Source organism: Chrysemys picta, chromosome 1, assembly GCF_011386835.1.
Source record: "Chrysemys picta bellii isolate R12L10 chromosome 1, ASM1138683v2, whole genome shotgun sequence".
Lineage (NCBI taxonomy): Eukaryota > Metazoa > Chordata > Testudines > Emydidae > Chrysemys > Chrysemys picta.
The window spans coordinates 61,564,832-61,578,946 of NC_088791.1; the positions used below are offsets into that span (position 1 = coordinate 61,564,832).

The 14,115-nt window shown below is 41.9% G+C and overlaps 1 protein-coding gene across 19 annotated transcripts in view; it reads left to right on the forward strand.

Annotated features, from left to right (window-relative positions):
- The window catches only part of USP15 (ubiquitin specific peptidase 15), a 137,527-nt gene that overhangs the window by 59,478 nt on the left and 63,934 nt on the right, over positions 1-14,115 (forward strand). For 17 of the 19 annotated variants that reach the window (XR_010592739.1, XR_509173.2, XR_002889278.3 and 14 more), the window contains exon 6: positions 1,714-1,775. Coding sequence is in view for 6 of the 19 variants with exons in the window: in XM_005303165.5 (XP_005303222.2) it covers positions 1,714-1,775 (62 nt within the window). In the remaining 13 variants the exon portion in view is untranslated. Of the gene's footprint in view, positions 1-1,713; positions 1,776-5,647; positions 8,720-14,115 lie in introns of those variants that run through there. The other 2 variants (XM_008171457.4, XM_008171455.3) reach the window with 2 other exon arrangements.

Consider the following 14,115-nt stretch of genomic DNA (forward strand, 5'->3'; position numbering starts at 1 on the left):
GCTTCAGCCCAAATTCAAACCCTCAGCTTACATTGCAGTATAGATATTCACCCTGTCTCATAGGGTTTTATTTTTCTTACTGCTTTATTTTAGTAGCTTCTGAGAGCTAGTGATAGAGTAATGTTGGCAAAATCGGAAGGTTATCTTATTGAAGCCTTTATCCAAAGATAAATCTCAGGATTTGCTAGAATGAAGCTGGTCCTCAGAACACTGCCTTATTTTGTTTTTTGGTTCTTCTGTCTTTTCTCCCATTCTTTTCCCCCTCCCTCTGAAAAAGAAACTTTCCAAGAATTTTCAATTTCTGTATTTGCAAATTTAAAACATGGTTTAGAACAGGAAATTATTAATAAGTTATTTAAAAATTGAATATATGTCATGTGTAATCATACAGTTTCACCTCAGCGTATACGTGTAAAACTTCCTGCAGCCACTTCTCTGGTGAAGTGCGGTAGCTATTTAACAATGCCAAGAAACACTAACCTATTTCAGTTAGGAATTGAATAACTCTGTCCATCTGAAACCGATCCATATTTTCATTCATACCAATAACAATTTGAATAAAAACTGTCATTAGCTGTTAGTGTGTGTGTTTCTCTCACACATACGCCTCCATAGAGAAACGGAGTTAGTCAAGAGACTTAAAGATCAGTTGAACTAATGGATGTGGTCTAAACCATGTCAATGCAGCAAAAAGAAAAACTATTGTCTATAATTGTACTCTCTGCAAGGTTAAATGTTTCTTAAAAGAACTATTCTACAATACAGACACGTCGATTTTACATAGGCCCATTAAACTCAGATGCCTTTTATCAGTAATTAAACAAAGAATTAGAATGAATATGAGATTTCATTCAAGAATCCTAAAAGTATTTAGGATAAACTAAACCAGAGATTGAGGTGGCAAACTATATATGCCTTTGATACTTATATGTAAGGTTAAGATTTTGTCATGGTTATTTTTAGTAAAAGTCAGGGACAGATCATGGGCTTCCAATTTTTGTTGATTGCTTGTAACCTGTCCCTGACTTTCACGAAAAATAACTGTGATTAAAATGGGGTTATGGGGGTGGGAGGGAATAAAAGCCGAAGCCCTGCTGTGGGATGGGGGAAGTGGGTCCAGCACCCGCTGCAGCTGACCGCTCCGGGGTCCTTCCACTGCCCATGGCAGTTAAGAGCTGCAGGGGAGCCCCTGTCGGCTGACAGCTCCAGCCCCGCTGCCCCAGGGCTGAAGTGGAAAATGTCACAGAGGTCTCTGGAAGTCACGGAATCCGTCCCCTACATGACATAATCATAGCCTTACTTATATGTAGTATCCTCACTTTGTCAAATGTATTTGTCATCACAATATCCCTGTGAGGTTTTGAGATGCTGTTATCCCCATTTTATAGATGGGGTACTTCCTCTTTTGACAAGAGAGGTGATTAGCAGTGTTCAAATTATCAAATCCAGATTAGTGAACCAGTTCATAGCTTCAGAAGTGATGGGGCACTAAGAGATTAAGTGCCTTGCCCAAAGTTACATAGGAATTCTGTGGAAGAATGGAACCTGGGATTCCTAAGTCCCAGACTGGTACCCTAATCATTCTTCATCTCAGTCCTTCAGTCACCAAATCAACAAGTCCATTGAAAGGTGCAGTAGCTTGGAATCATCTCAGCTAAGGGAAATCTGTTGCTATATTATAGTTTTTCTCTTTATTCTTACTTTTTCTGATAGGTACTAGTGATAGAACAAAAAAATGAAGATGGAACATGGCCACGAGGTCCTTCGACTCCTAAGTATGTGATAAAACAAATTGCTGCTTGCTACCGTGTGGTTTAATTTCTGTGTGTATTTTATCAAGTCTCTTTTTGGTTTTAAGAAAAAGTTAGTTTTTGAAGGCGGTATGTTTTTTTTTTTTTAAAGTTCTGTTAGTGTGCTAAATATCTATTAATATAACATATACACTACTGTGCACATATAAAATGTTCTACAGAAACTGATGTGTAACTGATGTTTTCATATGTAGCACAATTTTGTTTACTTCAAATTGTGATTTACTTAATTGTGTGGTTTATATTATAGAAAATTCTTGCATTTAAGAGTGGTGTAAAATTTGTATTATTTTAGACTTGTGTTCCATTCTTAAAGCACAGTATTTCTAGTACGAGAATCTGTGCAAATGTGGGTTGTATCAATATTTTTCTTACATGAAGGATGGAAATCCTCTGTCTACAAAGAACTTCATACTATGTGAAGAACAGTCTTGTAAAGTACTTCCCACATTTTTTTTTCTCAGAGAGTATAATATTAGTTTTTTTCAATTATCAACCATAGCTTGGCGATGGCAAGCAAGTAGATCTTGTGTCTTGATTGGGAAATTGTCACGTCCATTTTGCAAGCTGGCATATGATAACACGATTAACACAGGACTGAGAGATTTTGGTTTACCTGCTATGTGTTACTTGTGTACATTAGTCCTTTCTAGAGGCATGTTGGTAAAATTTTATCTTAAAATATCCTGTCTAGACAGCTGATATTCTAAATCTGAGATTAAAACTGCATATTGTTACATGTGTTCCAATCTCAGAGTGCGTGTGGTAGAACACTACAGTACAGTACGTTCTGTGTTCTGTATTTATCTACGTGAGCTAGGGTAGTTCACTATTTTGTATTTGATCTTGCATTTAAGGTGACTTTTTTTTATTGTGTAGAATTTTTTTTTTTACAATAGACTTCTTTCTAGAGCTAGCTGAAAATTTTCCGATTGAGTAGTTTTTCTATCAGAAAATGCGGATTTGACACAGTTGAAATACTTCTGAGGAATGTATTGATTTTCGTCACAATTTTCACCAAAATTATTGAAGTACTTTGTTTTGACTTTAACATTTTGACTTTTATATAAATGTAATTTATAATCAAAACAAAGCGATTTGTCTTTGTTGGAAATGAAACATTTTGACTTTTCATTCTGATTTAGGATAAAAGGAAATTTTTGTAATGTCCGTTTCTCATGGAATGGAAATTGCAAATTTTTTCCAGCTCTACTTACTTTCTTATTTTAGAATACCAGCTCTATTTTGTCTGATACATCATCAAATTCTTCAGTATGTGATATGCTACCATAATATATCTGTAAATGACCAGCAAGTTATCTGGCTCCAATATCTGGGACAGATAAGGGGGTGAAAACAAAAGGAATGTAGAAGGCACTTCTGCCTATGATGCTCTCATCAGGATTCAGGAAATTCCAGATTTCATCTCCAACAGCACTCTAATTTGTTAACAACTTCATGGCACTCTTCTTGTGTTAAATCTGTAGGGAAATGAGAATATGGTATATTTTGGCTTCAGCCTCAAAATCTTCAAGCAAAAAAAAAAAAAAAAAAAAAGCCTTTGGTCCAAACCAAAGAAGTAGGCCATATACACCTCTACCCCGATATAACGCTGTCCTCGGGAGCCAAAAAATCTTACCGCGTTTAGGTGAAACCGCGTTATATCGAACTTGCTTTGATCCACCGGAGTACGCAGCCCTGTCCCCCTGGAGCACTGCTTTACCACGTTATATCTGAATTCGTGTTATATCGGGTCGCGTTATATCGGGGTAGAGATGTATTGTATTAATGCATTAACACAAGTAATGTATTAGCTTCTAATGCAGTGGTCTCCAACCTTTTTATGCCCAAGATCACATTTTGAATCTAAGGGCAGCTCAGGATCTACCCCGCCCCTTCTCCAAAGCCCTGTCCGGCTCACTCCAGTCTCCCCCCTGCCCCCGTCACTCACTCTCCTCCACCCTCACTCACTTTCACCCGGCTGGGGCAGGGGGTTAGGGTTCAGGAAGGGGTACGGGCTCTGGACTGGGGCCAAGGAGCTCACAGTGTGAGGGGGGGCGCTGGGCTGAACCTGGGACAGGGGGTTGGGGTGCAGGAGGGGGTGAGGGGGTGCAAGCTCTAGGAGGGAGTTTGGGTACAGGAGGGGGCTGTGGGCTGGGGCAGAGTGTTGGGATGCAGGAGGGGGTGCAGAAGGGGTTATGGGGTGCTGGCTCCGGGAAGGGGCTTAGGGTGGGGCGCGGCCTCCCGCCGGGCAGCACTTACCTCCGGTGGCTCCCCGTTGGCAGTGGGCACAGCGAGGCTAAGGCAGGCTCCCTGCCTACCCCGCCCGCACACCACTCCCAGAAGAGACCAATGCGCCCCTGCCGCCCCTGGGGTGGGGAGGGCGGGGGGCACATTGCTCCACCACTGCCCCTCTCTGCAGGCACCGCCCCCGCAGCTTTCCTGTCCAATGTGAGCTGCAGGAATGGTGCTTGCAGGCAGGAGCAGCACGTGTGGCGGGAGACCCCCGGGGCCATGAGGCTGTAGTGACCGCTTCCAGGAGCGGCGTGGGGCCGGGGTAACCTTAGCGGCAGCCATACTACACTGCCACCGGAGATCACAATCGACTGATCGATCCTTTAGGATCGACCAGTCGATTGAGATTGACCGGTTGGTGACCGCTCTTCTAATACATTGAAATCTCATTTTCATTTGTGAAATAACATAGGTATGCTAAGGAACTTAGTATGTGGTAGATTTTTTTCCACATTCCAATTTAGCAAAGTACAGTGCATTGGTGGTGGTTGTTCTAGATGCTTCACATCTGGAAAGTAGGAGTGTTGCAGTTTAAGATTGTGGTGGAGTTGTAAAGATATTGGAAAACTTGAATCTTGTCTTCCTTTACTATGCTGGTCTACAGCCAGTTTTATTCCATCACGTTCATTAGCCTCCCTTTCACTCTCTTGATGTATAGGAAATGTCCTACAGTAGAACTGCAAATAGAGCATCATTTTTTCTTTACCTTACCAATTGGTTCTTAAGTGTGTCTTCCAGGAAAGATGCTTTTTGAGTTCCTTATGTTTGCTTTGATATTCTAAGTTCATGTTTATATACATAAATCCAATCTTGCTTAAGAAAATGTATGGGAGACTTTTTATGTAATATCATAGGTTTATCTTCTCTTTTCATTTGAAAGACTTGAGATTCTTCCACATTTTGGTTTCTTATCCAGCTGCCCTTTTATAGGAGTTTGTTTAAATCTGCCCTGTTAAATTTAATTGTGTATCAGAAAGGCTTGAAAAATGTACATGTTCACCATAGGAAACGAGGCACTCCTACCATGGTAATGAACATAGCGTAAAGGCCTACTGGCTGCAGAATGTTATAAGAGGTTTTTGTAAAAAGCAACAGAGGGTCCTGTGGCACCTTTAAGACTAACAGAAGTATTGGGAGCATAAGCTTTCGTGGGTAAGAACCTCACTTCTTCAGATGCAAGTAATGGAAATGTCCAGAGGCAGGTATAAATCAGTATGGAGATAATGAGGTTAGTTCAATCAGGGAGGGTGAGGTGCTCTGCTAGCAGTTGAGGTGTGAACACCAGGGGAGGAGAAACTGCTTCTGTAGTTGGATAGCCATTCACAGTCTTTGTTTAATCCTGATCTGATGGTGTCAAATTTGCAAATGAACTGGAGCTCAGCAGTTTCTCTTTGGAGTCTGGTCCTGAAGTTTTTTTGCTGTAAGATGGCTACCTTTACATCTGCTATTGTGTGGCCAGGGAGGTTGAAGTGTTCTCCTACTGGTTTTTGTATATTACCATTCCTGATACCTGACTTGTGTCCATTTATCCTCTTGCGTAGTGACTGTCCAGTTTGGCCAATGTACATAGCAGAGGAGCATTGCTGGCATATGATGGCATATATAACATTGGTGGATGTGCAGGTGAATGAGCAGGTGATTCAGCTACAACATCAGAACTACAACTACAGAAGCAGTTTCTCCTCCCTTGGTGTTCACACCTCAATTGCTAGCAGAGCACCTCACCCTACCTGATTGAACTAACCTCATTATCTCCATACTGATTTATACCTGCCTCTGGAGATTTCCATTACTTGCATCTGAAGAAGTGAGGTTCTTACCCACGAAAACTTATGCTCCCAATACTTCTGTTAGTCTTAAAGGTGCCACAGGACCCTCTGTTGCTTTTTACAGATTCAGACTAACACGGCTAACCCTCTGATAAGAGGTTTTTGTTCATTTAAATATTGCTTATTGGTGTTTTAAACAGATGCAATGGAACTGAACTGAATTTATTAAACTTTCCCACTGAACAGCAGCTTCAGGATGGTAATACAGCGGGAACGGGAAAAAGCACAATTACCTTTTCTGTTACCCACGACTTCTCCTCCCAGTGTGGTACTCTGCCTCCCTCTAGTGATGGCTAGACCACATGTAGAGGTAGATGAGCCTGTTAAAGCCTTGAGTACACCCTTCAGAAATCAGAAAAGAGAGGGAAATAGATGACCCCTCACAACAATATGTAGGGAATAAGGAGGAAAATAATCTCTTTTCTTCCCTGTCTCCATCTTCTCTAGCAACAGCTGAGTTTTATGTAAGAGGAAAAGGAAAGGCACCCTCTTTGCAGCAGCCAGGAGGCAAGGAATATTTTGATTTCTCAACTATGTAAAAGCAAGGCTGATGTGAAAGATGAACTCCTAAGCAGGCTTCAGGGGCATCTCCCTGGTAAAAATCCCAGCAATAGGGGAAGAGGGAGTACTGAATTTCATACTTAAGCGCTGCCCCTTGACCTCACCAGAGAGGACAGCGAGCAACTGGCTGATAGGTGTATATACCAGACAAAATCTGTGTGAGTGTGTGTGTTTGCATTGGCTAAATTGTATAAATAAGTAACTTGTGAACAAGCATAAAAATAAAGCTGTTTTTGGCTCCATTTAATTTATCTGTACAGAAAGCAGATGACAAAAATTTAAAGCCAATTCTTTAAGTCCCATCTGAGCGGTGGGGAAGTAAAAACTACTCAACTCCCTTCCTTAAGGAACAGAGAAATGGGAGGTGGAGGTGGGGGCAGTGAAGATGGTGAACACCCCCATACTTCTATAGAGATACTGCCTTGCCACAATTTCACATCCCTTAGATATAAAGATTGGGTAAAATTTCATAAGTATATTGGAATGTCAGTGTGACTTATTTGCCTAAATCACCTAGGTTCTTTTGAAATTTTAACCCCTTAGTTCTAAAGTGGGTCTAGAAATATTCTCCACCATGGCATCCAGACCTGATTCTGCTATATTTTTCACCCTATTCCCGGGGGGGGGGGGGGTGTAGGACGGGTGTTAAAAGCAGTTTCTGAATCCAGAGTTTCTCTGGTGTACAGCCAACCATTTTTCCATAATAGAATATTTAAACTAGAATTCCACGATTCGGCGGTTTGCTCTGAATCCAGCAAATAAGGATACATTTCTTTGCTGTAAGAAAACTCAAGCTGAGATCTGTCTTGAGGATATGACAGCTTTCAAAAACCATTGGATAATAGAAGCAACAAAAGGACAGAACTATCAGTAATGGGTTCTGTTTTCCAGGTGTCTTACGTTAAACATTTCTGAAACAGATAATTCTTAGGGTGGTAGAAATATAAAGCCTATTTTATTTTGTAGTGAGACTCTGATTTTACCTTCATCAAAAACATTTTATTTTCTATTATATTCCATTTGTCATGACTGATGGCGCATCCACAGAGACTTTTTTTCTTCTCCCCTACCATGGTCTCATCTTTGATGCAAGCCTTATATAGCACATTAGTCCCCTGTTGAAGCCATCTGTACTTGTATTTACTCTAGAAGACTGTGTGTTTTAACTTTTGTGTCTCAGATCTAGAAGCATATAAAGTATCCTGTTTAGAAAGATCAAAAGTTTGGACTTTAGAGACCATGGAAGAATTAAAACTCTTCAAAGTAGTAAGGTCTCCAAGTAAGAAAAACATGATCTGATCACTTGTATAGTCTGTGCTCTGAGAATTGGTAATAAGATTTAGCAAAGATGGCCACTGCCATTCACCTGCTCCTCACAGTGCTGTTGGCTTCATTCCTATTAGAATCAATGAGAGGCAGTGGCCATTTTTGAGAAAATTTGTCTTATCGAATCTGTCCTGATGAGAACAATATGAAAACATGACTGTTTTTGAAAGTTGTCTTGTTAATGAAGGACAGACTGTGGCCTCAGTCCTGTTCAGATTAATAAGAAATGTGCACCTGCTGACTTGCGTTAATGGTTCATTAGAGCACTTCGAGTTAGTCCTCTTTGAAGCGGGACTAGCTCAAAGCGCTCTAAGCATTAATGCCTGTCATCAGGATGTGTGCAAACAGTTAGACTGCAGCAGGCTAGTTCATGGTAGAATCACACCCCACCTTGCTGTGGTCTAATTCAGGGGTTCTCAATCTTTTTCTTTCGGAGGCCCTTCTAATATGCTACAGAAACTCCAGGACTCAGTAGAGGAGTATCAGGGCTCCTGGCTTCAGCCACTAGATGGGGAGGGGGAAGGACCTCGAGGTTTTAGCCCTGTGGGGTTCGGGGCTCTGGACTTCAGCCACCGGATGGGGTGGGGGGCGCACTTGGGGTTTGTGGATTCTGCCCCAGGGGGCACCAGGCTTTGGACCCCCGCTTGAGAACTGCTAATTGTTCGTGTAGGCAAGCCCTGAGTTCCCTGACTGTGCCTTTCTGTTCCTCAGGGCATTTGGATTTCATTTAACTTCATCTCTGAATTTCCTGGGTTTAGAATATATGGGTTTGAGATAACTACAGCATCTCTGTAATGTGTTACTGTAAATTTACTGATATGTACTCTCAACCTTAATTTCATTTTAAAATAGTTTGTCTATGAAAATCTTGTATGGCTTTAAATGAGTAAAAGTTCAGTCTTGTGGCCTGCATAGCTTGGGAGTGGCTGGATACCAGGGCCAGCTAGCATAGTTCCTACGACTCTGCCTCGCTACAAGGACCCTTGGGCCCCGATTCCCTGAAAGCTTGGTGTGCTACTAGGGACTTGCATCAGTAATTTCCTCTGGAAGCTCTTACCTTCACTTGCTTCAAAAATGAGATTTGGCAGGAAGGGGCATCTCTGCAGAAGAGAGAGAGCCTCAGGGTATTAACTCTTCTGTAGATTACTAGTTGCCTACTGGAGTGGGAGAGATTATTCATGGAACAACCTAATCCTAACATAGATCTTCAGTCCCTGTGGTACTTCGGCTATTGCTCACCTCCAGGGCCGGCTCTAGGATTTTTGCTGCTCCAAGCAAAAACAATTTTGGCCCCCCCCCCCCCCCCTGTTTTTTCTTACCCCCCCCCCCCGGCCCCGCCTCAACTCCGCCCCTTCCCCAAATCCCCAGCCCTGCCTCCTCCCCCCAGGCTCTCAAACCTGGGAGGGAGGGTGAGCAGCGGCGCGCGAATCAGCTGTTTTGCGCGCCGCGGCCGCTCAGGATCTCCCCCTCCCTTCCAAGTTTGAGAACCTGGGAGGGAGGGGGAGCAGCGGTGCGAGAAACAGCTGATTCGCGCGCCGCGGCTGCTCGGGATCTTGCCCTCCCTCCCAGGTTTGAGAGCCTGGGAGGGAGGGCAAGCAGCGGTGCGCGAGCGGCAGCGGAGGTTAGCTAGGGCGGCCGGGGCACATTTTTAGGGGTGGCAGGGGCGGCATTCTGGTGCTGGCCATGCCGCCCCTAAAAATGTGCCACCCCAAGCACCAGCTTGTTTTGCTGGTGCCTAGAGCCGGCCCTGCTCACCTCCCTCCTTCCATTCAGGAAGCGGTGACCTACATGTAGAATGCTCCCTTCAAATCTGGATTCTCATAAGGCAAACTGGCCCATAAGTAAGGAGAGTATCAGTCATCTGAGTGTCTCTTACTTTGCAAATTAACAGGCTATTTTGAATTTGCAAATGTAAGATCCCAGAAGAAATAATTATAACAAATTTTACGTAGATTATACATATAAGGAGGGAACCTGGAATATCTGAAACATCACTGTTGAGTAATAGACACCACAGTGGGACATCATACATGACAGTACATCAGTTAAAACTGTTTCTATATAACCTGTGCTACAAGACATGGAGATGGAAAATTTAAGGACTAAGGTGTAAAAAGGTCACAAAACACCAAGTAACCAATGATAATGAGGAATTTAATTTTTTTTAATTGACTGAATCTCTTAATAGGAATCTATTGACATTTAGCTATGCAACATATTAAAATACAATTAGGTAAACATACAGAAAGGATGGTCATTAGGACCTCCTGCCATCAGGAACTTTATTTTGTTGTAATTTTAGAAGGTTAGCAGTGTTTGGTATTTTTTTGAAGACACCTTAGCTTATCAGTAGTAAACATTAAATTTTATGGATCCATTCATTCTGTCAGTGGTTTCCTTTCCAGGTTTTCAGAACAGTTTTTGGCATTTAAAATAACATGACTCCAAGGGCACTTGTATTAATCCATCACTGCTATATCTTGATATGTAGCCAAAAGAAAAATTGTTACACACTTCCTTCTGTCCTTAATCATAGCTTACAAATTGAGAACATATGGACAAAATTATCATAAAAATGCCTTTTTTAATATTATATTCCCCCCCCCCCCCCAACAGTCTGCAGATATATTGTTGACTTAAGAATTTTTGGTACATTATCTGCTCAGATGACTAATTTTACTTGCATTTTATTGAGGATTAGACATATATGTACAAATAGTCTGAAGTTTTTTGCTCCTTTTGTGGATAATACCGTAAGCATTTTCTTGCCCCATTTGCGTATGATCACTTCCTTTTTACAAAAATATATTTGAGGGCTCAAAGTCTACAGAGTAGCCCTTTTTTGTCAGAATATCATTACAGCCTTTATTCAGTTCACTTTTTGTCTTCTGAGTTAGTTTTCTATCTGATTTTGAAGCAAAATATTTTATTTGTAATAAAGAATTTTAAATAGTTTTATCCTTTTGCAAAGAAATAAATATATATAACATCCTTGGATATGCCAATTTCTGAGATTTTCTGGTAGAGTAGTATCATGCTTATTTTTTTCTAAACGTATCTGTTGCAGTGATACATCACCCAGGATGTCTGCTCTGCAACAAACCTTATCCTATATGGATACCTCTACAAAGTATTTTTGTCTTATCTGTTTGTGTCAATTCAAAAGTTGTTACAGTTTTTGAAAGCATGTTTATGTGCCTCTGTTCAAGTCCAATGAATGTTTTAAAGGTTATCATTACAGAATGCTATGGATCTTCGGTTAGAGACCAAATCCATTTTTAAACTAGGAGAAGATAAACATCCATTTGTTTTCGGTCTAGCATGTTAAAACCAACTTACTTTTAGCCTTTTATCTGCACTGCCCCGACCCCTATCCACACACCCGACCCCTGACCACGCCCCGAACTCCCCTGCCCTCTATCCAACTTCCCCCTTACCATCCCCCCGTTCCCTGACCACTTACCGCGCTGCCTGGAGCACCAGTGGCTGGCAGCACTACAGCTGCGCCGCCCGGCTGGAGCTGGGCCATGCCGCTGCTGCCACCATGCAGCACAGAGACCAGGTCAGGCCCCAGCTCTACACTTGCGCTGCCCCAGGAGCTCACAGCCCTGCCACCCAAAGCATTGCGCCGGCGGGGCGAGCTGAGGCTGTGGGGGAGAGAGAACAGCAGGGGAGGGGCCGGGGCTAGCCTCCCAGGCCAGGAGCTCGGGGTTGGGCAGGACGGTCCCGCGGGCCGGATGTGGCCCGCGGCCAGTAGTTTGCCCACCTCTGACCTAGCCCCTTCATTCTGAAAATCTGGCTCCAATTGTTGGTGATGAGTACTTTTTAAAATATCACCTAAAGCCTTTTTGGAACATAAGAGACTACTTATTAGATCTAATTGAAAACCAGAAAGAAAAAAAACCCAACAGACTATTCTGTTAAAAAAAAAAATTTTTGGCTAGCTCTAATTGGTTTACCTATCTTTCATTATTACTGAGGATATGTTCGTTTTTAAATCCAGAGCGGTTTTTCTGACTATCTCCAGTATACGCAATACTTCCGGTACAATATATTCAGATACAAGATCATATCATCTCTGCATACGAGAAGCAAGTGAAAGTCTTTTCTAACTTGGATACCCTTGATTTTTTCCTCATTTAATCTGAATTTGGGCCCAGCGATTCAAGGTCAATAGTAAAGAAAATTAGAGGAAGCGGGCATCCTTGACTTTTGCCCATCCCATCCTAGAACTTGTTGGTTTGTTTTTTCCCTTGTGTGCTATCAAAGCAGCTGTAGGGCTAGTGTGCATATTTCCTTTAGCCAATGTAGAAAGTTACCTCAAAATGCCATTATCTCCATTGTCTTATAAGACTAATGCAATTTTGACTGTCAAAAGTTTTAATTGCATCCAGTGATGAGATGATCCAGGAAGGTGCTTCTGACTGACAGGAATATAATAAGCTAAAGCTTTATAAATATTATTCAGAAGTTATCTACCCTTAAATTCATTTTGATCTCTCTTAATTACTTTGGTATTACTGTTTCCAGTCTCGAGGCTGAAGCCACTTTTAGATTTTAAATTGTATATTCAGCCAGGAACTTAGAGCATGTTTACCTTCTCCTATCCTTCTTGATAGATCAACTCTTTATCAAACACAGTGAGTGTGACACCTCCCTTTTCTAAAACTTTAAACTTTTGTCAAAATTGTAATTTAGAAGAATAGTTCTAGTCAATATTCAAGAGTAGTTTCTCCTTCTTTATAAAAATCACTTGCAAAAACTTAGAGAAATTATAGGTACTAATTAAACAGACATTTCAACCATATCCAGGAGCTACTTGCTTATACTACTATAATTAGCTACGTCAAATTATAGGAATTCACTTAACATCTTGCACAGAATTCCTACAGCAATATCTTAAATAGAACACCTTTTCACTCTGCATCCCTTGTTTTGAGAAGCAGAATATTGGGAAGTGAATTAATAGTTTTATGCAGTCACCACATATAAAACTGCCAAACATTTATTGTCCTAAAATATACTTTTGGAGAATATACCACTAGGGAAATGTCTCACTGAAGCAAATAGCCCTTACTTTTGGCTAACATGCTTGGGGATGTTACACTAATGTAAGGCTTCAAACAAAGGTTATCCAGACACAAGTGTATTTAATTTTGTTAACCTTTACTTTCCCCTGTCAGCTCTATACAAAAATCTGAAACATGTTAAGAGTATGTGTACACAAGAGGCTTTTTTTAACCAAGTTAATTAACTTGATGTAGTTAACACCTTTGTGACTTGTCTTTACTAGGAAAAAAGGTGATAATTAACATTTTAACCAATATGTAAAAACTATATAGCTTTCCTCATACTCGTGTTTGGTGCTGTGTGTTTCGGATTAAGTTCATAGACCGATGCTGGAATGATATCTATGCCCTTGATAAGTTGCCTCTTGCAATTCCCTACCTGTATCTAGTATAAGCTATTTTCCTCAAAAGTATATGGGCAGATCAATACCTAGTGTGAGTGCTCCCCCTTTTTTTGGGTACAGAAAGGTACACTTGGGTGTTGTAGACTCTTACTCCTGGGGGAATTCTGCGCCACTGTGCAATGCAGAATTTTGCAGAAATTAATGTTGTGTGTGTAGAATTTCCTTTTTTCCCCACAAAAATGGGCTGCAGAGATGTTGGCCTTCACTAGGGGTTGTTGCTGGACCTGGCAGAGCCCAGCTCACAAATAGAAGACTAGACTGGGGGAAGCGGGAGGAAACTGGAGGGTTCCCAGCACCTCAATTCCCAGTATGCCCTGAAGGAAGAAGGAGGCGGCGGCGGTACGCAGGAAACTCTGTGCAAGCATGGGACCCAGCATCAGGCTGTTTCTCCTCTGGATCCCTGCCCTCTGGGGACATTGGGGGTGTGAGGGTCTGGGCTGAGGGGGGGCTGCATCAGGTCTCTAGGGGGGAGGGGATGAAAGTGTCTGGGCTGAGGGGGACCACGGCTGGACTCTGAGGGGGAGGGGATGTGAGTGTCTGGGCTGGGGTCAGGCCATGGCTGGGCTCTGAGGTGTGGGAGAGAGTCTGGGCTTGCAGGAGGGGGCGCGCTGCTGGGCTCTGGGAGGGAGTGGGTGTGACTATCTGGGCTCTTGTAGCAGTTTCTTTAACTCTTTACTCCTGGCAAAATTTTGTGTGTCTGTATTGTTACAGACATACTTGCTGACAGGTATTTTGAAATAAATTACCAAAATTGAAACTGGTGTGATTATATAGTGTTCTTTTGACAAATAAAATTTGCAGAATTTTGCAGAATTTTAAA